This window comes from Saccoglossus kowalevskii, chromosome 10 (genome assembly GCF_978046115.1).
Source record: "Saccoglossus kowalevskii chromosome 10, keSacKowa6.1, whole genome shotgun sequence".
Lineage (NCBI taxonomy): Eukaryota > Metazoa > Hemichordata > Enteropneusta > Harrimaniidae > Saccoglossus > Saccoglossus kowalevskii.
The window spans coordinates 23,719,710-23,746,247 of record NC_140650.1 but is presented as its reverse complement, the minus strand read 5'-3'; the positions used below and the strand labels follow the sequence as shown (position 1 = coordinate 23,746,247).

At 34.4% G+C, this 26,538-nt stretch overlaps 1 protein-coding gene across 1 annotated transcript in view; it reads left to right on the top strand.

The window, feature by feature from the left end:
- LOC100370058 (coiled-coil domain-containing protein 33-like) overlaps nucleotides 1–26,538 on the top strand; it is a 93,426-nt gene that overhangs the window by 54,315 nt on the left and 12,573 nt on the right. Inside the window, exons 11-12 of the mRNA XM_006815400.3 lie at nucleotides 16,034–16,105; nucleotides 17,073–17,258. Coding sequence (XP_006815463.2) covers nucleotides 16,034–16,105; nucleotides 17,073–17,258 — 258 coding nt within the window. The remainder of the gene's footprint in view (nucleotides 1–16,033; nucleotides 16,106–17,072; nucleotides 17,259–26,538) is intronic.

The window sequence follows — 26,538 nt, the reverse complement described above, 5'->3', positions numbered from 1 at the left end:
TTGTGGGATACATGTCCTAATGAGTTGTGGGATATATGTCCTAATGAGTTGTGGCATACATGTCCTAATGAGTTGTGGGATATATGTCCTAATGAATTGTGGCATACATGTCCTAATGAGTTGTGGGATGTATGTCCTAATGAGTTGTGGCATACATGTCCTAATGAGTTGTGGGATATATGTCCTAATGAATAGTGGGATACATGTCCTAATGAGTTGTGGGATACATGTCCTAATGAGTTGTGGGATATATGTCCTAATGAGTTGTGGGATACATGTCCTAATGAGTTGTGGGATATATGTCCTAATGAGTTGTGGGATACATGTCCTAATGAGTTGTGGGATATATGTCCTAATGAGTTGTGGGATACATGTCCTAATGAGTTGTGGGATACATGTCCTAATGAATAGTGGGATACATGTCCTAATGAGTTGTGGGATACATGTCCTAATGAGTTGTGGGATATATGTCCTAATGAGTTGTGGGATATATGTCCTAATGAGTTGTGGGATATATGTCCTAATGAGTTGTGGGATATATGTCCTAATGAGTTGTGGCATACATGTTCTAATGAATTGTGGAATACATGTCCTAATGAATTGTGGGATATATGTCCTAATGAATTGTGGGATATATGTCCTAATGAATTGTGGGATATATGTCCTAATGAATTGTGGGATATATGTCCTAATGAATTGTGGGATACATGTCCTATTGAATTGTGGGATTCATGTCCTAATGAATTGTGGGATATATGTCTTAATGAATTGTGGGATATATGTCCTAATGAATAGTGGGATACATGTCCTAATGAGTTGTGGGATGTATGTCCTAATGAGTTGTGGGATACATGTTCTAATGAATTGTGGGATACATGTCCTAATGAATTGTGGGATATGTGTCCTAATGAATTGTGGCATACATGTCCTAATGAATTGTGGGATACATGTCCTAATGAATTGTGGGATGTATGTCCTAATGAGTTGTGGGATACATGTCCTAATGAATTGTGGGATACATGTCCTAATGAATTGTGGGATACATGTCCTAATGAGTTGTGGGATATATGTCCTAATGAGTTGTGGGATATATGTCCTAATGAATTGTGGGATATATGTCCTAATGAATTGTGGGATATATGTCCTAATGAGTTGTGGGATATATGTCCTAATGAGTTGTGGGATGTATGTCCTAATGAGTTGTGGGATATATGTCCTAATGAATTGTGGGATATATGTCTAATGAATTGTGGGATATATGTCCTAATGAGTTGTGGGATATATGTCCTAATGAGTTGTGGCATACATGTTCTAATGAATTGTGGAATACATGTCCTAATGAATTGTGGGATATATGTCCTAATGAATAGTGGGATACATGTCCTAATGAGTTGTGGGATATATGTCCTAATGAATAGTGGGATACATGTCCTAATGAGTTGTGGGATACATGTCCTAATGAGTTGTGGGATATATGTCCTAATGAGTTGTGGGATATATGTCCTAATGAGTTGTGGGATATATGTCCTAATGAGTTGTGGGATATATGTCCTAATGAGTTGTGGCATACATGTTCTAATGAATTGTGGAATACATGTCTAATGAATTGTGGGATATATGTCCTAATGAATTGTGGGATATATGTCCTAATGAATTGTGGGATATATGTCCTAATGAATTGTGGGATATATGTCCTAATGAATTGTGGGATACATGTCCTATTGAATTGTGGGATTCATGTCCTAATGAATTGTGGGATATATGTCTTAATGAATTGTGGGATATATGTCCTTATGAATAGTGGGATACATGTCCTAATGAGTTGTGGGATGTATGTCCTAATGAGTTGTGGGATACATGTCCTAATGAATTGTGGGATACATGTCCTAATGAGTTGTGGGATATATGTCCTAATGAATTGTGGGATATATGTCCTAATGAGTTGTGGGATGTATGTCCTAATGAGTTGTGGCATACATGTCCTAATGAGTTGTGGGATATATGTCCTAATGAATTGTGGCATACATGTCCTAATGAGTTGTGGGATGTATGTCCTAATGAGTTGTGGCATACATGTCCTAATGAGTTGTGGGATATATGTCCTAATGAATAGTGGGATACATGTCCTAATGAGTTGTGGGATACATGTCCTAATGAGTTGTGGGATATATGTCCTAATGAGTTGTGGGATACATGTCCTAATGAGTTGTGGGATATATGTCCTAATGAGTTGTGGCATACATGTCCTAATGAGTTGTGGGATATATGTCCTAATGAATTGTGGCATACATGTCCTAATGAGTTGTGGGATGTATGTCCTAATGAGTTGTGGCATACATGTCCTAATGAGTTGTGGGATATATGTCCTAATGAATAGTGGGATACATGTCCTAATGAGTTGTGGGATACATGTCCTAATGAGTTGTGGGATATATGTCCTAATGAATTGTGGGATATATGTCTAATGAATTGTGGGATATATGTCCTAATGAATTGTGGGATACATGTCCTAATGAATTGTGGGATATATGTCCTAATGAATTGTGGGATATATGTCCTAATGAGTTGTGGGATATATGTCCTAATGAGTTGTGGGATATATGTCCTAATGAATTGTGGCATACATGTCCTAATGAATTGCGGGATACATGTCCTAATGAGTTGTGGGATATATGTCCTAATGAGTTGTGGGATATATGTCCTAATGAATTGTGGGATATATGTCCTAATGAGTTGTGGCATACATGTCCTAATGAGTTGTGGGATACATGTCCTAATGAATAGTGGGATACATGTCCTAATGAGTTGTGGGATGTATGTCCTAATGAGTTGTGGCATACATGTCCTAATGAGTTGTGGGATATATGTCCTAATGAATTGTGGCATACATGTCCTAATGAGTTGTGGGATGTATGTCCTAATGAGTTGTGGCATACATGTCCTAATGAGTTGTGGGATATATGTCCTAATGAATAGTGGGATACATGTCCTAATGAGTTGTGGGATACATGTCCTAATGAGTTGTGGGATATATGTCCTAATGAGTTGTGGGATACATGTCCTAATGAGTTGTGGGATATATGTCCTAATGAGTTGTGGCATACATGTCCTAATGAGTTGTGGGATATATGTCCTAATGAATTGTGGCATACATGTCCTAATGAGTTGTGGGATGTATGTCCTAATGAGTTGTGGCATACATGTCCTAATGAGTTGTGGGATATATGTCCTAATGAATAGTGGGATACATGTCCTAATGAGTTGTGGGATACATGTCCTAATGAGTTGTGGGATATATGTCCTAATGAGTTGTGGGATACATGTCCTAATGAGTTGTGGGATATATGTCCTAATGAGTTGTGGGATACATGTCCTAATGAGTTGTGGGATATATGTCCTAATGAGTTGTGGGATACATGTCCTAATGAGTTGTGGGATACATGTCCTAATGAATAGTGGGATACATGTCCTAATGAGTTGTGGGATACATGTCCTAATGAGTTGTGGGATATATGTCCTAATGAGTTGTGGGATATATGTCCTAATGAGTTGTGGGATATATGTCCTAATGAGTTGTGGGATATATGTCCTAATGAGTTGTGGCATACATGTTCTAATGAATTGTGGAATACATGTCCTAATGAATTGTGGGATATATGTCCTAATGAATTGTGGGATATATGTCCTAATGAATTGTGGGATATATGTCCTAATGAATTGTGGGATATATGTCCTAATGAATTGTGGGATACATGTCCTATTGAATTGTGGGATTCATGTCCTAATGAATTGTGGGATATATGTCTTAATGAATTGTGGGATATATGTCCTAATGAATAGTGGGATACATGTCCTAATGAGTTGTGGGATGTATGTCCTAATGAGTTGTGGGATACATGTTCTAATGAATTGTGGGATACATGTCCTAATGAATTGTGGGATATGTGTCCTAATGAATTGTGGCATACATGTCCTAATGAATTGTGGGATACATGTCCTAATGAATTGTGGGATGTATGTCCTAATGAGTTGTGGGATACATGTCCTAATGAATTGTGGGATACATGTCCTAATGAATTGTGGGATACATGTCCTAATGAGTTGTGGGATATATGTCCTAATGAGTTGTGGGATATATGTCCTAATGAATTGTGGGATATATGTCCTAATGAATTGTGGGATATATGTCCTAATGAGTTGTGGGATATATGTCCTAATGAGTTGTGGGATGTATGTCCTAATGAGTTGTGGGATATATGTCCTAATGAATTGTGGGATATATGTCTAATGAATTGTGGGATATATGTCCTAATGAGTTGTGGGATATATGTCCTAATGAGTTGTGGCATACATGTTCTAATGAATTGTGGAATACATGTCCTAATGAATTGTGGGATATATGTCCTAATGAATAGTGGGATACATGTCCTAATGAGTTGTGGGATATATGTCCTAATGAATAGTGGGATACATGTCCTAATGAGTTGTGGGATACATGTCCTAATGAGTTGTGGGATATATGTCCTAATGAGTTGTGGGATATATGTCCTAATGAGTTGTGGGATATATGTCCTAATGAGTTGTGGGATATATGTCCTAATGAGTTGTGGCATACATGTTCTAATGAATTGTGGAATACATGTCTAATGAATTGTGGGATATATGTCCTAATGAATTGTGGGATATATGTCCTAATGAATTGTGGGATATATGTCCTAATGAATTGTGGGATATATGTCCTAATGAATTGTGGGATACATGTCCTATTGAATTGTGGGATTCATGTCCTAATGAATTGTGGGATATATGTCTTAATGAATTGTGGGATATATGTCCTTATGAATAGTGGGATACATGTCCTAATGAGTTGTGGGATGTATGTCCTAATGAGTTGTGGGATACATGTCCTAATGAATTGTGGGATACATGTCCTAATGAGTTGTGGGATATATGTCCTAATGAATTGTGGGATATATGTCCTAATGAATTGTGGGATATATGTCCTAATGAGTTGTGGGATATATGTCCTAATGAGTTGTGGGATATATGTCCTAATGAGTTGTGGGATATATGTCCTAATGAATTGTGGGATATATGTCTAATGAATTGTGGGATATATGTCCTAATGAGTTGTGGGATATATGTCCTAATGAGTTGTGGCATACATGTTCTAATGAATTGTGGAATACATGTCCTAATGAATTGTGGGATATATGTCCTAATGAATAGTGGGATACATGTCCTAATGAGTTGTGGGATGTATGTCCTAATGAGTTGTGGGATACATGTCCTAATGAATTGTGGGATATATGTCCTAATGAATAGTGGGATACATGTCCTAATGAGTTGTGGGATATATGTCCTAATGAGTTGTGGGATACATGTCCTAATGAATTGTGGGATATATGTCCTAATGAGTTGTGGAATACATGTCCTAATGAATTGTGGGATATATGTCCTAATGAGTTGTGGGATATATGTCCTAATGAGTTGTGGGATATATGTCCTAATGAATTGTGGGATATATGTCTAATGAATTGTGGGATATATGTCTAATGAATTGTGGGATATATGTCCTAATGAGTTGTGGGATATATGTCCTAATGAATTGTGGGATATATGTCCTAATGAGTTGTGGAATACATGTCCTAATGAATTGTGGGATATATGTCCTAATGAGTTGTGGGATATATGTCTAATGAATTGTGGGATATATGTCCAATGAATTGTGGGATATATGTCCTAATGAGTTGTGGGATACATGTCCTAATGAGTTGTGGGATACATGTCCTAATGAGTTGTGGGATATATGTCCTAATGAGTTGTGGCATACATGTCCTAATGAGTTGTGGGATATATGTCCTAATGAATTGTGGCATACATGTCCTAATGAGTTGTGGGATGTATGTCCTAATGAGTTGTGGCATACATGTCCTAATGAGTTGTGGGATATATGTCCTAATGAATAGTGGGATACATGTCCTAATGAGTTGTGGGATACATGTCCTAATGAGTTGTGGGATATATGTCCTAATGAGTTGTGGGATACATGTCCTAATGAGTTGTGGGATATATGTCCTAATGAGTTGTGGGATACATGTCCTAATGAGTTGTGGGATATATGTCCTAATGAGTTGTGGGATACATGTCCTAATGAGTTGTGGGATACATGTCCTAATGAATAGTGGGATACATGTCCTAATGAGTTGTGGGATACATGTCCTAATGAGTTGTGGGATATATGTCCTAATGAGTTGTGGGATATATGTCCTAATGAGTTGTGGGATATATGTCCTAATGAGTTGTGGGATATATGTCCTAATGAGTTGTGGCATACATGTTCTAATGAATTGTGGAATACATGTCCTAATGAATTGTGGGATATATGTCCTAATGAATTGTGGGATATATGTCCTAATGAATTGAGGGATATATGTCCTAATGAATTGTGGGATATATGTCCTAATGAATTGTGGGATACATGTCCTATTGAATTGTGGGATTCATGTCCTAATGAATTGTGGGATATATGTCTTAATGAATTGTGGGATATATGTCCTAATGAATAGTGGGATACATGTCCTAATGAGTTGTGGGATGTATGTCCTAATGAGTTGTGGGATACATGTCCTAATGAATTGTGGGATACATGTCCTAATGAATTGTGGGATATGTGTCCTAATGAATTGTGGCATACATGTCCTAATGAATTGTGGGATACATGTCCTAATGAATTGTGGGATGTATGTCCTAATGAGTTGTGGGATACATGTCCTAATGAATTGTGGGATACATGTCCTAATGAATTGTGGGATACATGTCCTAATGAGTTGTGGGATATATGTCCTAATGAGTTGTGGGATATATGTCCTAATGAATTGTGGGATATATGTCCTAATGAATTGTGGGATATATGTCCTAATGAGTTGTGGGATATATGTCCTAATGAGTTGTGGGATGTATGTCCTAATGAGTTGTGGGATATATGTCCTAATGAGTTGTGGGATATATGTCCTAATGAGTTGTGGGATATATGTCCTAATGAGTTGTGGCATACATGTTCTAATGAATTGTGGAATACATGTCTAATGAATTGTGGGATATATGTCCTAATGAATTGTGGGATATATGTCCTAATGAATTGTGGGATATATGTCCTAATGAATTGTGGGATATATGTCCTAATGAATTGTGGGATACATGTCCTATTGAATTGTGGGATTCATGTCCTAATGAATTGTGGGATATATGTCTTAATGAATTGTGGGATATATGTCCTTATGAATAGTGGGATACATGTCCTAATGAGTTGTGGGATGTATGTCCTAATGAGTTGTGGGATACATGTCCTAATGAATTGTGGGATACATGTCCTAATGAGTTGTGGGATATATGTCCTAATGAATTGTGGGATATATGTCCTAATGAATTGTGGGATATATGTCCTAATGAGTTGTGGGATATATGTCCTAATGAGTTGTGGGATATATGTCCTAATGAGTTGTGGGATATATGTCCTAATGAATTGTGGGATATATGTCTAATGAATTGTGGGATATATGTCCTAATGAGTTGTGGGATATATGTCCTAATGAGTTGTGGCATACATGTTCTAATGAATTGTGGAATACATGTCCTAATGAATTGTGGGATATATGTCCTAATGAATAGTGGGATACATGTCCTAATGAGTTGTGGGATGTATGTCCTAATGAGTTGTGGGATACATGTCCTAATGAATTGTGGGATATATGTCCTAATGAATAGTGGGATACATGTCCTAATGAGTTGTGGGATATATGTCCTAATGAGTTGTGGGATACATGTCCTAATGAATTGTGGGATATATGTCCTAATGAGTTGTGGAATACATGTCCTAATGAATTGTGGGATATATGTCCTAATGAGTTGTGGGATATATGTCCTAATGAGTTGTGGGATATATGTCCTAATGAATTGTGGGATATATGTCTAATGAATTGTGGGATATATGTCTAATGAATTGTGGGATATATGTCCTAATGAGTTGTGGGATATATGTCCTAATGAATTGTGGGATATATGTCCTAATGAGTTGTGGAATACATGTCCTAATGAATTGTGGGATATATGTCCTAATGAGTTGTGGGATATATGTCTAATGAATTGTGGGATATATGTCCAATGAATTGTGGGATATATGTCCTAATGAGTTGTGGGATACATGTCCTAATGAGTTGTGGGATACATGTCCTAATGAGTTGTGGGATATATGTCCTAATGAGTTGTGGCATACATGTCCTAATGAGTTGTGGGATATATGTCCTAATGAATTGTGGCATACATGTCCTAATGAGTTGTGGGATGTATGTCCTAATGAGTTGTGGCATACATGTCCTAATGAGTTGTGGGATATATGTCCTAATGAATAGTGGGATACATGTCCTAATGAGTTGTGGGATACATGTCCTAATGAGTTGTGGGATATATGTCCTAATGAGTTGTGGGATACATGTCCTAATGAGTTGTGGGATATATGTCCTAATGAGTTGTGGGATACATGTCCTAATGAGTTGTGGGATATATGTCCTAATGAGTTGTGGGATACATGTCCTAATGAGTTGTGGGATACATGTCCTAATGAATAGTGGGATACATGTCCTAATGAGTTGTGGGATACATGTCCTAATGAGTTGTGGGATATATGTCCTAATGAGTTGTGGGATATATGTCCTAATGAGTTGTGGGATATATGTCCTAATGAGTTGTGGGATATATGTCCTAATGAGTTGTGGCATACATGTTCTAATGAATTGTGGAATACATGTCCTAATGAATTGTGGGATATATGTCCTAATGAATTGTGGGATATATGTCCTAATGAATTGAGGGATATATGTCCTAATGAATTGTGGGATATATGTCCTAATGAATTGTGGGATACATGTCCTATTGAATTGTGGGATTCATGTCCTAATGAATTGTGGGATATATGTCTTAATGAATTGTGGGATATATGTCCTAATGAATAGTGGGATACATGTCCTAATGAGTTGTGGGATGTATGTCCTAATGAGTTGTGGGATACATGTCCTAATGAATTGTGGGATACATGTCCTAATGAATTGTGGGATATGTGTCCTAATGAATTGTGGCATACATGTCCTAATGAATTGTGGGATACATGTCCTAATGAATTGTGGGATGTATGTCCTAATGAGTTGTGGGATACATGTCCTAATGAATTGTGGGATACATGTCCTAATGAATTGTGGGATACATGTCCTAATGAGTTGTGGGATATATGTCCTAATGAGTTGTGGGATATATGTCCTAATGAATTGTGGGATATATGTCCTAATGAATTGTGGGATATATGTCCTAATGAGTTGTGGGATATATGTCCTAATGAGTTGTGGGATGTATGTCCTAATGAGTTGTGGGATATATGTCCTAATGAATTGTGGGATATATGTCTAATGAATTGTGGGATATATGTCCTAATGAGTTGTGGGATATATGTCCTAATGAGTTGTGGCATACATGTTCTAATGAATTGTGGAATACATGTCCTAATGAATTGTGGGATATATGTCCTAATGAATAGTGGGATACATGTCCTAATGAGTTGTGGGATATATGTCCTAATGAATAGTGGGATACATGTCCTAATGAGTTGTGGGATACATGTCCTAATGAGTTGTGGGATATATGTCCTAATGAGTTGTGGGATATATGTCCTAATGAGTTGTGGGATATATGTCCTAATGAGTTGTGGGATATATGTCCTAATGAGTTGTGGCATACATGTTCTAATGAATTGTGGAATACATGTCCTAATGAATTGTGGGATATATGTCCTAATGAATTGTGGGATATATGTCCTAATGAATTGTGGGATATATGTCCTAATGAATTGTGGGATATATGTCCTAATGAATTGTGGGATACATGTCCTATTGAATTGTGGGATTCATGTCCTAATGAATTGTGGGATATATGTCTTAATGAATTGTGGGATATATGTCCTTATGAATAGTGGGATACATGTCCTAATGAGTTGTGGGATGTATGTCCTAATGAGTTGTGGGATACATGTCCTAATGAATTGTGGGATACATGTCCTAATGAGTTGTGGGATATATGTCCTAATGAATTGTGGGATATATGTCCTAATGAATTGTGGGATATATGTCCTAATGAGTTGTGGGATATATGTCCTAATGAGTTGTGGGATATATGTCCTAATGAGTTGTGGGATATATGTCCTAATGAATTGTGGGATATATGTCTAATGAATTGTGGGATATATGTCCTAATGAGTTGTGGGATATATGTCCTAATGAGTTGTGGCATACATGTTCTAATGAATTGTGGAATACATGTCCTAATGAATTGTGGGATATATGTCCTAATGAATAGTGGGATACATGTCCTAATGAGTTGTGGGATGTATGTCCTAATGAGTTGTGGGATACATGTCCTAATGAATTGTGGGATATATGTCCTAATGAATAGTGGGATACATGTCCTAATGAGTTGTGGGATATATGTCCTAATGAGTTGTGGGATACATGTCCTAATGAATTGTGGGATATATGTCCTAATGAGTTGTGGAATACATGTCCTAATGAATTGTGGGATATATGTCCTAATGAGTTGTGGGATATATGTCCTAATGAGTTGTGGGATATATGTCCTAATGAATTGTGGGATATATGTCTAATGAATTGTGGGATATATGTCTAATGAATTGTGGGATATATGTCCTAATGAGTTGTGGGATATATGTCCTAATGAATTGTGGGATATATGTCCTAATGAGTTGTGGAATACATGTCCTAATGAATTGTGGGATATATGTCCTAATGAGTTGTGGGATATATGTCTAATGAATTGTGGGATATATGTCCAATGAATTGTGGGATATATGTCCTAATGAGTTGTGGGATACATGTCCTAATGAATTGTGGGATATATGTCCTAATGAGTTGTGGAATACATGTCCTAATGAATTGTGGGATATATGTCCTAATGAGTTGTGGGATACATGTCCTAATGAGTTGTGGGATATATGTCCTAATGAATTGTGGGATATATGTCTAATGAATTGTGGGATATATGTCCTAATGAGTTGTGGGATATATGTCCTAATGAGTTGTGGCATACATGTTCTAATGAATTGTGGAATACATGTCCTAATGAATTGTGGGATATATGTCCTAATGAATAGTGGGATACATGTCCTAATGAGTTGTGGGATGTATGTCCTAATGAGTTGTGGCATACATGTCCTAATGAATTGTGGGATACATGTCCTAATGAATTGTGGGATACATGTCCTAATGAATAGTGGGATATATGTCCTAATGAATTGTGGAATACATGTCCTAATGAGTTGTGGGATATATGTCCTAATGAGTTGTGGCATACATGTCCTAATGAGTTGTGGGATACATGTCCTAATGAATTGTGGGATACATGTTCTAATGAATTGTGGAATACATGTCCTAATGAATTGTGGGATATATGTCCTAATGAGTTGTGGGATATATGTCTTAATGAATTGTGGGATATATGTCCTAATGAGTTGTGGGATATATGTCCTAATGAATAGTGGGATATATGTCCTAATGAATTGTGGGATACATGTCCTAATGAGTTGTGGCATACATGTCCTAATGAATTGTGGGATACATGTTCTAATGAATTGTGGAATACATGTCCTAATGAATTGTGGGATATATGTCCTAATGAATTGTGGGATATATGTCCTAATGAATTGTGGGATATATGTCCTAATGAATTGTGGGATATATGTCCTAATGAATTGTGGGATACATGTCCTATTGAATTGTGGGATTCATGTCCTAATGAATTGTGGGATATATGTCTTAATGAATTGTGGGATACATGTCCTAATGAATAGTGGGATACATGTCCTAATGAATTGTGGGATACATGTCCTAATGAATAGTGGGATACATGTTCTAATGAATTGTGGAATACATGTCCTAATGAATTGTGGGATATATGTCCTAATGAATTGTGGGATATATGTCCTAATGAATTGTGGGATATATGTCCTAATGAGTTGTGGCATACGTGTCCTAATGAATTGTGGGATACATGTTCTAATGAATTGTGGAATACATGTCTTAATGAATTGTGGGATATATGTCCTAATGAATTGTGGGATATATGTCCTAATGAATTGTGGGATATATGTCCTAATGAATTGTGGGATATATGTCCTATTGAATTGTGGGATTCATGTCCTAATGAATTGTGGGATATATGTCTTAATGAATTGTGGGATATATGTCCTAATGAATTGTGGGATACATGTCCTAATCAATTGTGGGATATATGTCCTAATGAATTGTGGGATACATGTTCTATTGAATTGTGGGATTCATGTCCTAATGAATTGTGGGATATATGTCTTAATGAATTGTGGGATACATGTCCTAGTGAATTGTGGGATATATGTCCTAATGAATTGTGGGATACATGTCCTATTGAATTGTGGGATACATGTCCTAATGAATTATGGGATATATGTCTTAATGAATTGTGGGATACATGTCCTAATGAATTGTGTGATATATGTCCTAATGAATTGTGGGATACATGTCCTATTGAATTGTGGGATACATGTCCTAATGAATTGTGGGGTATATGTCCTAATGAATTGTGGGATACATGTCCTATTGAATTGTGGGATACATGTCCTATCGGTAATCATTAAAATTTACAAGATTTTCGATCTGTTCATGATTTCTGGATGTTTGGGCTTCCCTTCTGATTTTTTGTTCAGATTGCATTCGCTAAATTTTTTAAAGTGTGTTGCTATAGTTGTAAAAGATTAGCTTGTGTTCTGAAATTCTTAGGTCTACTGTAATTCAGAAAAGGGTGAAAACCATGTGAGCTCTTGGATATTTCCCACAGTTTTTGTGTATTCATAATAAAAACACCAATTTTATGTTTGAGTCCTATCAAGCTTTCCCAGAATTCCCTTCACCTCTTTTTTTCAACATGTGTCCTCGCACTGAGGCTGGGTGCCCTCTATAGTGGATTTTAATAAATCTTCTGTTTTTATTATTTCTGAGTATTAAAATTGTTTAATGTTTCAGAATAAAATTGTTTTAGATGCAGGTTCATTGTCAGTCAGGGCTGAAGTAAATTCTGACAGTCTTGGCTTACCTGTTACAATGTCATAGCCTTAATATCAGCGTATCACAGTTTTTAATATAATCGCAAAACAAAACGACGAAGGCATAGAATGTTATCTGTGAAATGTGAAACTATTTATGGTGTGTTCATCTACAAAAGAGTATCAAGAATCACTCTTTCATTTTCAGACAAAATCACCAGTCAAACATTCTAGTAATCTTAGCATTGTTTTTTTTAACTATGTAAAACCTTGTAAATTATATTATATTGATTTTCTGTTACTTAAAGTAGGAATGTCTAACTTCTAGACAAAGAGTACGTCATAGTTGACTGGAAAGTTGGTCTTTGAAATAGATGATGGTTTGTTTTTGTTGTTCGTTGTTTCACATGCTACCAAAACTATTCATTATCCACACCTGGAAGCTGTCAAACATGTATAGTTTTATTCAGTCCTGCCTCGCATATTGACATTTGAAAATACTTCACTTTGCTTTAAGAATTCCACCTGTGCTGTATATAAACAGATTTGTCAGACCCTGACTGGTTTATAAAGTAGGTAATTTATTAGCTGTCAGTAACCATGGTTTATAAAGTAGGTAATTTATTAGCTGTCAGTAACTATGGTTGTTCAGAACCACTTACTACAAGCAAAAATGTGAAGAACACTTGTAATGACAGACCATCTACTTGAAAATCTTTAATAAAGATAATATGAACCTAATTTATACACATTAACATTTTCATTACCAGACTTTCTCCCCCAAATTGTTCTGCACCTTCTTCTTATATTCTGCAATGTTTCTGGGAATGAACCCCTATTTTTGAGTTAATTTTCAAATTTTACTCAAAACATTTGGCTAATCTTCTGAAGGAAAGTGCAGACTATAAACAGGATTATTTGTGAATTTGTGATGAAAACAGGGAACTGGTGGTGAAAAGGTTAATCTTTTCCAGACCCCTCTCACTCAATGAGTCTGGTTTAACCTTTTGAAAGTAAAATTTTGGTTTTTTTTCATTTTTTTTTTCAAATGTTTTTATTAAAACCTGTAGCTAATGTGATATGATTCAGTCCTAAATTAACAAAGAACTTTCAGAAAAATATACAAAATGTGAAAAATATTGACAAAATTTTGGCAGAAAAAATTGATATTATTCAAAGTGTTGATTTCTTGGCATAGATACAAGTGATATGGTAGGCAGTGTGTGGTGTAAAACTACAGGGACTTATCCTGTAAAAAATATAATAATTAGATTAATTGATTGCTTAAGAAAAAAAAATGTTTCTCTGTGATTTTCATGAGGTCATGATTCACATCTAGTAAACATTTATTTATGTTATAATTTCAAACAACTCAAAAATTGTTAATTTATATTTATGAAAAAAATCATGCTTTTGTAGTGAAATTGCAAATCCATTCTCTAGATTACATAGAGTGCCTTAAAAATGTTGAATCAAATCAGGATTACAGATGCAGACATATTCAACTGTGCAACATACTGGAGAATACTTTATTTTAGCTTGGAATTATTTTCGCTGAAAAGACTTTTTTGGATGTTTTGTATGGAATTTATTTTCACTGATTTTTGACAAGTTGAATGTAAAATACAGGAAAAAAGGTATATTCGCTGCATTTTATTTTCACTGAATCATTCCTTCAGCGAAAATAGCCAAAATTAATTCAAAGTGAAAATATAGTATTTTACAGTATTCTTGTTTCATGCAATGCATCATGGGAAATCATTGACAGGTATTCACATCAAACCAAAACAGCAAATCATCTGAAAAGTATATTCATGCCATATTTCACTGGTTAATCACAATTACACAAAGCGGCAGACATAACTTCTATTATTTTGAACTTTGGAAGTCACATGATCACCAGTGTACTGTATTTGAGATTCCGGACGGAGATAAACTGAGCATGAAAAGTGAGCAGATCAATCAATGCATGTGGTGTTAAAAAATAAATCTGCATTAGGAGTCAACCATTTAATGTCATTAGGGGGTGGCTGGAAATTTTTTTTAATAAAGTTGCAAGCTAGTCAATGGGGGAAAAATTGCATGAAATTTGCAGGGAAACGCTGTTGGCACATTCCAAAAAAAATAAAAATGCACATCAGACACTGCTAATAATTGCTTTGATCACACTTTCCCAGCCACACACCCCATGATTTCCAATGGTTGACCCCGTACGGAAGATCTGGAGATTATGAAATGTAATGGGGTGGATCTTTCGTAATTGAGGTGGGTGGTTGGATGTGTTAATAATGAGCAGTTAGTCATAGATGATGTAACATGCAGAAAGACATCATGTAGTGCACAAAATACCAGGGTTCATTTAAAGACAAGATATTTACATTAATAGATCAAATCTTTTGTGAATTATTTCCATGGTTTAAACTCACCACTGTTTTTGTTATTGTATATTTATTGTCCCTGTCTTTTGTTGTCTATAATAGGCACATAAAAGACTACATATATCAGCGTTCATTGAGAGTAATGTACCGGTGAATAGTAGAGAACACTAAACTCTGTATGAGAGACTCTGTACAATACAGAAGGTGTGCAAATGTCGAGGTTCGACACCTGAAGCTGCGCACAACATCCTCTCGGCATAAACACATGAACACAGTGCATAAATATTCATAAATACTATATTATAAAAATTGGCAATAATATAATAAATCACTAACTGTATTAATCATACAGGGTCTGTATTGTTTGTTTGTTTGTTTGTTTGTTTGGTGTGTTTCTTCTGAATCTTTGTTATGGCATTTTGTAAGTTGCTGCCTGAGCTGGTAGATTTTAAATATTCCAAACTGTGAGTATTCATAGGTATCGCTTATAACGCAACTCTGTTTGTTTTTTTATTTCCAGGGTAGCAATCTGAAAACCCGTGACCTACGAACCCCCACGGTGGGTATGATATTGAGACTGATCACTTCAGAGGTAGGTGTGCAAATGCAACACTCAAAGCTTTCTTGTTCGGCTTGGTATTTGAAAAACTTTATAATTTTTTGCTCAAAAATGAAAGTCCCAATTTATAAGAAATTACAAAACTGATTTTTTTTCAAATTATAAAATTGTGAGGTCTCATTATGGTAATGTTAGGAAATTGAATTTTCGTAAACTCTATATTTTTGTCCAAAATTGAGATGAAGGTAACACCAAAATCAACTTATATCATTTGATGAATATCTAATAGCCAAAAAACAACTATTAAAGATTTATCAAAATTTATAAAAAAATGAAAAAAAAAATTGCAAAAATGTTGCTTCAAAATTATGGTGTGGAAAATATTGAAATCACTGCTAATAAAACCACCATTAATTCTACACTGATTCTTCCAGAAGCTGTTTGCTAATTTATCTTGTAAATTTATCTGCAGAGAGTTGTTACATGGGAATTAATGTATAAAAACCATGTGACATGTGTACAATATGACTTCCATTAGCATTCACTTAAAACCAATTTAGCTTTTATTGAAAATTGATTTGGTTTCTTCTTTAGAAGGCTCTGGCTGCATAAATAATTAGTGCCTGCGTTTAAGTGACTGTTTAGAACTAAATATCCTGTTGCCTTGGCGATGGATGTTCCTAATTGGTATCATGCATATTTGGCTTGAATTTGTCCGATTTTTCGGTTTTCATAATTCAGAGTGAAAAACAACATGCAACTGGAATAGCAACAGAAATACTCGTGATGTGTATTCAGTAACTGTGTATTGATACACTGTATAAATAGGTTATGCATATGTTTTCTCAATACTCCCACTGACATGTGTAACACAGAGGCATTTTGAGAGTGGCATGTTTCATGAATTATAGTCAATAAGCATGCTGTAACCATCGTGATTGGGATAGTTAGTCAGCTCGTTGCCACCTGATTACACTGACATTTATGTGTTGTATTACAGAGACCAGATTCATTGGGCGCAGTGTCTAATCCGGATTTACTGCCTACGTTGGATAATATTCCTTTGGACTTGAGTCCTGTTCCTACACCACGTGAGTTAACTCCACCACCGTCCACACCACCACCTCAACCACTTGCACCAGCGGAACCTGTCTGGATGTTAGCTCGGAAGCATAAGCCTAAATTGGTAAGCTTATTGTTTATAGTAATTTAATTATTAATTTCTTTTAGTAGTACTGTCAAATCATTTATTTTCATTTAATTTTACTATTATAATGTTTTGAGCATATTCACTCTGTTTTAATTTTACGAATTTGTCAAAGAAACAATGAGTTTATTGTTATTTTCCTTGTTCGTGTAGATTTAATTTAGCGGGTTTTACTTATCAGGGAAAATAGCAAAATTAAACCCCAGTGAAAAATTAATGCATATACAGTATGTTAAGTTTTAGCTCTCCTGATTTGAGCCCTGAAAAGTACCAGTAGGTGACCAACATCTTGAGTAGATGATGCAGATTTGAAGTGGAGATAAACCCACTGAAAAAATTGACGCACCTGAGTAGAGCCGAGAGGAATGGGTGACCAACTTCTTAGGAGGGTGCTGCAGATTTAAAGTGGAGATAAACCCAATAACAAAATTCCCATCTGTGTTTCAGCCCATAGTTAAGGAATGGGTGACCAAAATCTTGGGATTAGATGATGGAAGTCGGATGTCAGACAAAGACACCACTCAATCTGTATCGTTCTAATTAGTTGGTTGTTGCCCTGGTAGTATAGTTTGCCTTTTGTGACATTAATTTGAAATTTAAAAAAGATTTAGTTTTGGTATAACAAGATTTTGGTTTTCGTTATATCGCAAGTTAGTTTACAGTGAAAAGATTAGGACAACGGATTACCAAATTTTTTAAAATATTGTCAGTTACGGACAGTTACCTGTCCATAGTACCGACATATTTAACATTGAAATAAGGTAAATAAAAGTAAATACGTAAATACTGCAGACAAAAGTTTGCAGGTAGTCAACAATATTTTGAAACAAAGTAGGTAATCAGTTGTTCTTATCTTACAACATCTAGAGCAATCTCAATGACAAATTCTTGGTGGTTGTTACTGGAAAACCAAATCATTTTTCAATTTTCCCTGGGACTAGAAGTAAAATCTTATTTCTTTATTTGCCCTAAACCTGTTATTTATTATATAAATAGTACTAGTAGTGGGCAGCTAAAATCATGGAGGTAAAAGACTTACCTCCATGTCTTTTACCTCCATGGTCTGTATTACCAGTAGCTTAAATTATGGAGGTAAAAGTTAAATATAATAAAACTGAAATATAAAGTATTCTAAAGTAATAGAAAATATCTGTTATTGTAACAGGTGATCCAATATTGAATATTAAGTGCTTTACTGGTTGTATTGATTGTATATGCGCTTTCTGTTTTATATGTCGCTTATGACATACAAGAACGTAAATTTCATTACTGCTTGAATCCTACATTGTGGGTATTACTGGGTGTTGTGTCAGCAATTTGGATGATACAAGCAGCACAAACCAGTATGGTATCTGAATTTACTACTTATGAAAAGGAATGTTAAATTTCATTCATTTGAAGATGTGCTTTACTGTTTAAAGTAATATTGAAATTTTAAAACAAAGTCATATTTCAATAAAATGAAAGGTTTTGGTTTAAATAAAAAAAAAATTTTAATTTAAAAACTTAAATTTGATTTTAATGTAATTTTCAGTGTTCTCGAATCCAAGTTTAAATCAGTGTTTTTATTGATGTGTTCAAATTAATATTTTCTAAGGATAACCTTTGATGAAAGGCTTTTAAGGTGGTAACAAATGAACTTTAATTATATATTCTTTAAAGTATACATGCATCTGACGTTTCAACATTGACCAATAGAAATCTTGTGGTTCAATTTGTGTGTTGAGAGTCTGTTGTGTCCTAGTGCTAGATAAGCGTCATACAGTGCTTGTCCTTAGATCGAGATCTAGCTGATCTTATTTCAGTTTGTTTAATGTGTTTGGCAACAAGCACAACAATAGACCGTCTTTATAAGTTCAGGGACAGATTAAAGAAATGATCACAGTTGTATACTTCTATTTAGCAGAGCTATTGTTAAAATGTTTATTTTATTGACCTAGGGAGTCTCTTTACCACAAGTGATTGTTATGCAAATGAGTTTCCAACTAATTGTGATATAGTTGATGGGATAAGGGGCATTTCACCAGTGGCCAGTTTTATTTACATGTCTCAGTTGCTATGGGAAGAGTAGCGCTGTGTACACCTGATATTATCATGCAAAGCGACTATTAATTGAAACTGGCTTGACACCCTACAGAAAAACACTCGTCAGCCATGTTGAATATATAACAAACGGAAATCAAACCAACGCAATCTTGACTGACCGGCGTGATTACAATACTCAGAAGTGAAGATGTCTGTTGCGTATTACAGACCGTATACGTCTTCTGTGAGTATATTGATTTAAAGTTTTGAATCGGTTCATATAAGTCGTTTTAAAGTTGCATGGTTGGACAGATTTCAATAATAGTACTTGAGCGGTTATTTTGTTTGTTCGTTGTATAAGTGATTGGCAAGTCAATACATTGATTCATACCTGATGTCATGTAGGTGCTACTTTTGAAAACTACTGGTTTAAATGGCGTTACTAAAATGGATCTTTCTTTAATGATCTTTTTGTCCGTGAAGTTGATCAATTCCAAAATATTCGCTAAATGTTGACCAAATGATAGAATTGCAAGAAGTATCTAGTAGAAAATCTGATAGACAAAATTGTATGATAAAGACATTATTGGTGTTGTCCATAGTAGTCTTTTATTTCAGAATAAAACAGGATAACATTGACCTTTTGAACTTGACAGTCAACATTTGTCACCTTTTACAAAATATGATTTTGTCAACATTTGAAAAATAAAACACTTTGAAAAAACCTAGACAATGGGAAATTATACCTCTTTGATCTAAAACCACAGAAACTTAAGAAAAATACATTAAATTGTTGCCATAAAAATGGCATAAAAAATTATGGGGTTCCAAATTGTTAATTGTTGTTATATCTATTTTTTTGCTGCAAACTCCAAAAATGACAACTATACTGGTATATACAGTTATTTTTTATTTATCCACCACTTAATGCATACATCGGTACTAACATATTCCTGCCTTTCTTGCTTGTTTAAAAATAACTTGTAAAGAAAATGTCAAATATTTTTGAACCGATTAGTTTTCATGTAATCCCCCTCGACTGTTACCTTTCATAAAAACAAATTCATTGTCAAATTTTAATTAATATTTTCAAAAACGTTATGATTAAAAATGTTGGAACCTAAAATTGTTTTACCTAAACAGTGTTTCTCTGAAATACCTGACTATCTGACCAATATCCCACCGAACTGACCCTGCGTAAATATCTATGCGAGAATATGCAAGTTTCTATGCCATATATTCTGTTATTTACATAAATATTAAAGTAAAAATTTGTTATATTTTAAAATATATTGTACAAATAATGAATTCCAACCTGAATTTCATTTTATTATTAATATCAGTTGTGGTAGTTGCTTTTTGTTGTTTGTTTTGATTGTTTGATTCCAAATTTCCAATATATACTTTAAATTAATTAACATTTTCTGAGTGTCTATATCTGAACAAAATGGCTGCCTCTGTATTACAATTAAATCCTCTACGGCTGTTACATTATCCACTTGAATCTTGTTTACATCTGTTCAACTTTATTAGTTGTAAACCTACGTGCTGGTGTGGTTTGAAGATTAACTTGAACTATTTAATGTAATAATCCCTTGCCTGCCATTAAAATGTCATTAATCTTTCCAAAATTGTTTTTCATAATTTCCTCCTGTGCAAATTTTTCTTTTCCAATATTGCCACCCAATATTTCAAAATTTTAATGGTCAACCCCTAACTTGCAGTTATAATATCACTGATGTATCAAAATATTACTGTTGCCACTTGGTGTATTACACAGACAGGCATTTTTTTGACGGGAAACATTTTATTGTAGTGGGCATGTATTTCGTTTTCTTAGTCACATCAATTTCGCCATTTTCTAAGCAGTTCTAAAATCACCGTGACAGCTCAATTGTCTCATTTCCTGTAAAACTTTGTATAGAATACTGATGAGTCAGCTATAAATTTGATTGATGTTAAATTGTAGATGTTATTAAAAAAACACACAGTAAATATTTCAGAACTGTTGAATATAAACCAGAGATTTGATTCTCTGTCATTTTAATAATTTATAACTTTATAGCAGTTTAATTATTTATTATTTCAGCCATAAATAATGAAGAGTAGTGATTATTTTTTGCTCTCTTTTTTATTAGATTGCTGTCAGTAGATTGTTTATTTTAATACTATAAACTCATTTATGATTTATCAGGTTTTAAATTTCAAAAATTTAACTTGTGTAATTTTTTTTCATATTTTTTCCAAAAATGTTGATCAACATCAGTTGGCAATGGGAAATTATCAAAGAAATTTTCAAAAAATACATAAAAATGTGAAAAAATATTTTTCCAAAAATTTTGATCAAGATCAGTTGGCAATGGGATTATTTCCATCTGATTCAAAATTATTAAAGAAATTTTCAAAAAATACATAAAAATGTGCAAAAATATTTTTCCAAAAATTTTGAACAAGATCAGTTGGCAATGGGAAATTATGTCAATCTGATTCAAAATTATCAAAGAAATTTTAAAAAAATACATAAAAATGTTAATAAATATGGTCAAAATTTTGATCAAGATCAGTTGGCAATGCAAAATTATGTCCATATGATTCAGAAATGCATGTGAAAAATATTTTTCCAAAAATTTTGATCAAGATCAGTTGGCAATGTCCATCTGATTCAAAATTATCAAAGAAATTTTCAAAACATACATAAAAATGTTAATAAATATGGTCAAAATTTTGATCAAGATCAGTTGGCAATGCAAAATTATGTCCATATGATTCATAATTATCAATGACATTTTCAAAAAATAAATCTGGTCTATTAATCTCAACATTTATGAATGTTCTCTCAAGAAATGGTTTGATGCAGCTCCATGTTTGTTCGGTAATCATGGTTTTCAGTGCGTGTTTGAGTCACTTGAAATCAAACTGGATTAAAACGTTTTAGCTTCCATTTAGTTATTATGCCACTTATAGCTTTTAATATTGTCTGGAAAAGAACCCTCAGGAAATGTACACTATTTCCTGCATTTGGTCACATGATCAATGTACCGGTAATGTGCATTCAAAGATGACCAAGCAGATTAAATTCTGTGTTTCACGCAAAACTACACAGGAGTTTTTTATTCATTTTCATGTAAAACAAAAATCTTGGCATTTATTAAAAATCTTTCCACATATCAGAAACTGCTTTTATTGTTTCCCCTTTTTCATTAATCCATTAAGTGCCAAATCTTTCACATTTTCTGTAATTTTCACTGAATTCAATCTTGATGTTGTGCCAAACAGGCAAAATGTGACATGTGCTTCCAGTTTTTAATCAAAAAATTTGAAATTTTTTTAGTAAAAGAGCAGACTACAAATGGAATTATTTTGCAGATAGTTCCTGAAGTTGACTTTGGCTGTCAGAAGGTTAAATATTTATACTATTATTGGCAACAGAAAATATTGAATGTACAATATACATGAATTGATATGTTATCTATTTTTCTATAATTTATTTTTATTTTTTGGAAATGGTTCTCAATAAAATAACAATATTCCATTGGTTATAGTTATTTTGTAAAAAATTATGAGTTTTATTTTGTGAAAAGTGACTAAACATTACTTTGGTTTTCAAAGGTTTAACTTTCTACACAGTCGTAAAACATAAATAGAATTCCCATGGCCGTGTGTTTTATTGCAATGGTACACTTAGTATTGGGTTAATTGCAAATACACAATGGTAGTGTTCACGCTACACGAAGTATGGTCTAAGATTTAAGCTATTCTCATATGTTTTCATATCGGATAGACCCAATTGCGCTCACGCACAGGGGGAAACAATGGTTAGCACGGGCTAAGGAATGCCCAAACTTGTTAGGAATATTCAAATTCAGTCATTTTAACTAGAATTACTCAGTACAGTAACTGGGGAAGGTATATGCCCCGCTATGTTAGTTCTACGGTTCTAAAACAATACCAAAGCAAATTCAGAACAAAATCCAAAATGTGTTTATGTTGATTGTCATGTTGGAAGTGGCATGTAGAAACAAGCCATACATGGCACAGTCCCCGTTAGTTATCAAATTTAATCAGGAATCCATAATCTTGTACCATATGTATGTACCAAGTTTGAACAAAATCCATCCATAAATGCCAAAATCAAGTTCCGGTATGCCAGAATCAGATCGTGAAACAAATTGCATATGTGTAATATTATGTATGATGTATGTATAAAGTTTGATTGTAATTGGTCCAGGCATGTCTAAGATACAAGTCAGGACGCACAGACGCACAAAGGTCAAAACATAAAACCCCGTTTTCGGACTGCTTCAGAATGGGAAACTAATGAGTAATTATGAATAAATCGTCCAAATGAACATTGAATACAGTGGCGTTTTGGGCGCTTAGCCCGATCTAAGCGCTCACAAACACTTTGATAGCCCATTTTAAACTTGGCGTTTCTTAGCCCGTGCTAAGCGTTAACACATGTTTTCTTAGCACGCTGGACTAGGTATTTGATCTCTTACCCTTTTCTAAAAGCTGTTGGTGAATGCTACTAATAGTGTTTTTCTACCCTTTGTACACATCATGAATTTGTATATTGTCTGTTTTGTGTGCACTTTGGATTTGTCTTTTATTTTGCTTTAAAATCCTTAAAGTCTATTTGCTCTTTATCTGAAAAATGACCTGGTATAACAGTGCCATCACTGGAAAGATTAAAAGATTAAAAAGACTTGACTGTTGAATAATTGATTTAATTTGCTCCTGAATTTGTAAAGAGCCTGGTACTACTTGGCAATGTCTAAACAGAACTCTCTATAGTCGCTATATTTATATATCAAAACATTATAGTCGCTTTATCGTTGTGATAGAAAGGGACTATGAAAACATCCATATACTAAACACCTCTGTAAACTGAACACTTCTCAGTCCCTTCAGTGTGTAGTTATTAAAAACATGTTTCACTTTAAGGTAGAGATGCAGGTTCGTTGATAATAATTTGATTTTTTATTTATTATCATGTAGGAGGAAGCCCCGATAGGGCTGTAAACCAAACTCTTCTTTATTAAAATTAAACACCTTTCAACTGAACAATCTTTTCAGTTGTTTCAGTGTTCGGTTTAGACAAATTTCACTATAATTTCTTTACAAGTATTTGTTCAATCAAATTATATAAGTTCTGTCCTGCATCATGGTACTAACAAAATTGTTACCGATAGTAACCATGCTTTTACGTATTTTACATGTCTTACAATAGCTTAGCTTGAATCTGTGATACAAAGGTATAGATCCATCTGTGTTTAAAGGGGCACCTTCCAGTTAAGATTAATTTTACAACAAATTTACTTCCTGGATTAAAATAACAATGGATAACAAAAGATAGATTAACATTGTAAACAACATAAACAATAGTGTCCCATGATTCTTTGGTGCAATCCATGGGATTGAGCGGTTCCCCTTTAATGACATGAATTTATGTGAATAACTGCGGAGTTTATTGAAATAATGATCTTGTTAAAATTCTTACAATATCGGTCAAGGAAACAAAATATGACCACTACGGTAACATTAAAATTGTGTTGGGCGAAGTTCTTAGTCATGGTGAAAATGACAAACTGGTTTGTTGAATTACGCGTCACGAATACACATACTACCAGGCTACAGTGGTATGCGAAACTCAAGTGGTTAACAAACACAACAATGTGTATTTATTCTTTCACATATCCAGTAGGGTTTGTTGTGCACATGTAGTGCTTCTCTTGTACTACATGTGTTTATGTGTTGTGAAGTCAACAAAAAGTCTGTGTGCATTTCACAAGATGCTGAATTATTCAAGTTATCAACTTCCAGTTAGGAAAATATTGAATTACAAAAAATAACCATGCCCATATTTTAGAAACTATGTTCTTTTTTGCCAAACAATGGACGTTAATATATATATAGATATGCCGATAACTGAAAGTTAGTTCAGTTACTGTAAAATACTGTATTTTCGCTGACGGAATGAATCAGTGAAAATTAAATCCAGCAAACATACCCTTTTTCCTATATTTTACATTCAACTTGTCAAAAATTAGTGAAAATTAACTCCATGTCTTTTCACCAAAAATTAATTCCAGCTAAAATAAAGTATTTTACAGTAACTGTTAACTAAAATTTGAGTTAGTAACTGGAATTTCAGTAACAGTTAATAGAATATCAAGTTATAATCTAGGTGTAATTGAGCAAAAATAAGGACTAGACATTTTTGTAAGTTTATTCGTTTAACCAATGTTTTTTGTAACTCAAACAAATAAGCATCTTACACTTCACCATTGCTTGCGACAGTGATGTCAATGCACTATGTTTATCTATTGGGCCCAGGAAAGATTTATCTCATGGTCATTACATATACCAGTTGAAATACAAAAAAAAAAACAGACAGAATTTGAGTCAACTTTCAGTTTTTACTCAAAAAATTTGGCTGTTTTTGTCCCAATCTTTTGAAGGAAGGTGCAGACTATAAATGGGACTATTTGTGATGAAAAGTGGGAACTGGTGGCGAAAAGATTTTACATTGCTCAGTTTTGCGAAGTTTTAAATTTCTGTAAAATCTCATCCAAGGCCGAAAAAAATGTTAGGGCAGTAAAAATAGGATAAAATGGGTTATAGGAACCACACAATTTTTTTCTCTTGACCTTGTCAATGTGTATTTTACTGGCCTACCTGTTGATATGTGCATGCAGTGCTATTGTCATTTCAATCATAGTGATACTACAGTAGCTATTTCATCCCCAAAACTTCTGCTCTGGTAACCACTGAATATGGAATTATTCACACATCAGAGGTTAAATTTAAAATTAGAGTTGCATGTTCATTGGATTGGTTAGAGAATAAAAGGGCCTGTCCCAAATGAAGATGTACCTGTCCCTAGCAAGATAAATCCAGATTATTTGAAATAAAATTTAAATTCTTGGCTCAACGTCATTTCATGAGTCTTAAAAAACTTTTCTGGACATCAGCAACTTGAGACTACTCCATTTGGTTAGATTGTAAAAACCTGTTTTGTACAATTACCTGTCCCAGCTAAAACCTGCTTGTGAGGGACAGGTGGACAGGTCTTAGTTTCACAGGGACAGGCTATTTTTACAATTACCTGCCCCAGCTAAAATTTGCATTTCAGGGACAGTCAAACAGGCCTTAATGCAACAGGGGCAGGCTATCTGTACAATTACCTGTCCCAGCTAAAACCTGCTTGTGAGGGACAGGTGGACAGGTCTTA